General features: G+C 58.2%; 1 protein-coding gene across 1 annotated transcript in view; it reads left to right on the top strand.

The window, feature by feature from the left end:
• Positions 1–2,788, top strand: part of STRA8 (stimulated by retinoic acid 8) — a 12,825-nt gene that overhangs the window by 5,547 nt on the left and 4,490 nt on the right. The window contains exons 4-6 of the mRNA XM_004707825.2: positions 61–276; positions 1,835–2,117; positions 2,421–2,494. Of these exons, the coding sequence (XP_004707882.2) occupies positions 61–276; positions 1,835–2,117; positions 2,421–2,494 (573 nt within the window). The remainder of the gene's footprint in view (positions 1–60; positions 277–1,834; positions 2,118–2,420; positions 2,495–2,788) is intronic.

The following is a 2,788-nucleotide window of genomic DNA, read 5'->3' as shown; positions in this document are numbered from 1 at the left end:
GCTTGCAGCCACGTGGGTCAGGGGGCTTGGTCCCAGGCGGTGCCTTTGTTTCCTCCTCAGCCTGGACTCCCTCCTGGCTCAGCAGAACGACTCCTCCTGGTACCCGGCTGAGGCACTCAAGAAGGATGCTGAGAAGGGAGAGGAAGGGGAAGAGGAGGCCCTGGAGGAGGACGAGGAGGAGGAGGAGGAGGGAGAAGAGGAGGAGGAAGAGCAGGAACACATGGAGCTCACAGACTCCCAAGGCATCTTGTCACCAGACCTCTTAGAATTCGAAAGGTGAGCAGCTGCCCAGTGGTCAGCCCAGGACAGGGCCCTCCTGGGGGATGAGGCAGAGGCTGCAGCCCCAGGGTCCTCAGACCTGTCGGAATCCCGGAGGCTCCTCAATCTCCCCACAAAAGGTACCCCCGGGGTGGGGGTGACAGTCAGACTGGAAAGAGAATCTAGGAGCGTGGTGTGCATGGAGCCCTGTTGGCGTCCTGGTTGTGATGTGGGCTGGTAACCGCAAGGTCGGCAGTTTGAAACCACCAGCTGCTCCCCCGAGGGTCGGGTCGGAGGAAAGAGGAGGCTTTCTACTCCCATGAAAAGTCTGGGAGACCAGCAGGGGCAGCTCTACCCTGCCCCCTGCCCCTTCCCTGGTGGGAGGGGTGTTTATTTGAGGTGCTTTTGCTGGTCCCCGTCTGTGCTAGACGACTAACCTGAATGTTGAGGGTGCAAACCCACCCAGCGGTAACAAGGGAGAAATGCCTGGCTGTCTCCTTCCATACTGATCACAGACAAGGAAATTGGTGTAACAGCACGGGGTCATCATGAGGTGGAATCAACTTGGGGTGACAAGTCAGAGTGTTTGGGGGCCATGTGGACAGGGGATATGCGGGCTAAAGATCCCCCCTATCCTCCTTGAATCGGGTTCTGGCAGTGTGACTGGGGGATTTGTTTTGGTTTAAAAGAAAGACAGTGAGTCAGTGGCTGGCTCAGCCCTTCCTCCCTGCCCTCTCACCTGCCCAGACCCTTTAGTGGCCACACTGGCCTTGGCTTTGGTAAAAATAAAACAAACATACCCATTTCCCTCCGGCCTGATCTGATACATGGACACCTTACAGAGCAGAGCAGCCCCACGGGGTCTCCTGAGCTATAATCATCACAGGAGCAAATCATCAGATCTTTCTCCTGAGGAACGACTCGGGGCTCCATCCACCAGTCAGCCGGCCAACCACTAGCCAGGCTTTGGTTAGCAGCCAAGGGCTCAATGTGGTCGGTCCCCCAAGGCTCCTTCGGCCTGACTTCTCACTCACTAACTAACCGCCAGCAAGTTGATTCCGGCTCACAGGGACCCTGTCAAACAGAAGAGAACTGTCCTCAGGGGTTTCCGAGTCTGTCCATCTTGATCGGAGTAGAAAGCCTCCTCCGTCTCCCATGGAGCAGCTGCTAGTTATGAACTACTGACCTCGCGGTGAGCAGCCCGGTTCACAACCGCTGCACCACGATGGTTCCTCTTTGAATCACCCCGCAAGCAGGAATTAAAGTCATGCTGCGCCTGCACATTGCTGGGCTTAAATTTTTCAGATATTTCCCAGTGGGGTGTGAACTCAGCCAGCCCCACCTCTCATCTCTTGGTCTGTCAGAGTTTCACAGGGCACTGGGAGATGTGGGGAGGGACCCTAAAGCACAGGTTGACTTGATTTGTGGCCCGTAACGTGGCATCTGCTCCCCAAGGTACTGAGTGTGGTGAGAGACCCCAGAGCTGGCCTGTCGGGTGGGCAGCAGGGCTGTGTGCATTGGACTTCCCGTTTGGACCTTGGCTTCTGGTTTGAGGGCCAGGCCATTTCCATTCCAGGTACCTCACCTTCTACAAGCAGACGATGAACCTTCTGACCAGCTACGGGATCATCTCCTCCTGGGAGGCGACACTCCCCATTGTCTCTGCGGCCATCTCCCACCTGTGGCAGACCCTCTCCGAGGAGAGGAAGACCAGTCTGCTGCAGGCCTGGGCACAGCACAGCAGCCTCTCGGGCCTCCCAGAGGCCTGTGGGGAGCCTACCTACACAGAGGGCAGCATGAAAGACAGCGGGGTGGACAGCCAGGGGGCCAGCTGCTCGCTGGTCTCCACCCCCGAGGAGGTACCGAGACCCTGGGGGTGGGGCGGGGAGGGTGACTGTCTGCATCACCCTTGACCTTGAGTCCCCAGGGGTGTGCTCGGGGTCCTTTAGCAGCTTGGAGGTGCCCTGTGGATTCTGGTGAGGGTGAGAGCTGCCGTCCAGCAGAGGCTGCCTCCTGAGGAGCCCATGGGTGCGGAGGGAAGCCGCCCCACCAGGTCCCAGAGCTGCAACCTCACTGGCGCAGGGCATCAGGTCAGGCTGCCCAGGGGCCAGTGGGTGGCGGTGAGGGTTTTCTGAGACACGAAGCCCTGTGCTTTCTTTCAGGTCCTTTTTGAAGACGCCTTTGATGTAGCGAATTTCCTGGACAAAAGCGAGCCTCCGAGCACATCTAGCACCAGGTGAGGGGCTGAGGTGCCTGCACAGGGGATGAGTTAGGGTGGGAGGGCCATGGCTGTGCGTACGCATGGGAGAGTGTGGATGTGGGTGTGTGCGTGGGTGAGTGTGTAAGTCTGTGTATGAGCCTGTGAGTGTATGAAAGTCTATGTATGGAATCCAGGACGGATGATCCCTTCAGGACCTGTGCTGAGAGTGGTGATACTGGGGAGGGTGGAGGGAGGGTGGGTGCAAAGTGGGAACCGATTACCGGGATCTACATGTGACCTCCTCCCTGGGGGACGGACAACAGAAAAGTG

This window comes from Echinops telfairi, unplaced genomic scaffold (genome assembly GCF_000313985.2).
Source record: "Echinops telfairi isolate 266 unplaced genomic scaffold, ASM31398v2 ScPeMD7_23;HRSCAF=83, whole genome shotgun sequence".
Lineage (NCBI taxonomy): Eukaryota > Metazoa > Chordata > Mammalia > Afrosoricida > Tenrecidae > Echinops > Echinops telfairi.
This window is presented reverse-complemented; position numbering and strand designations above follow the sequence as displayed.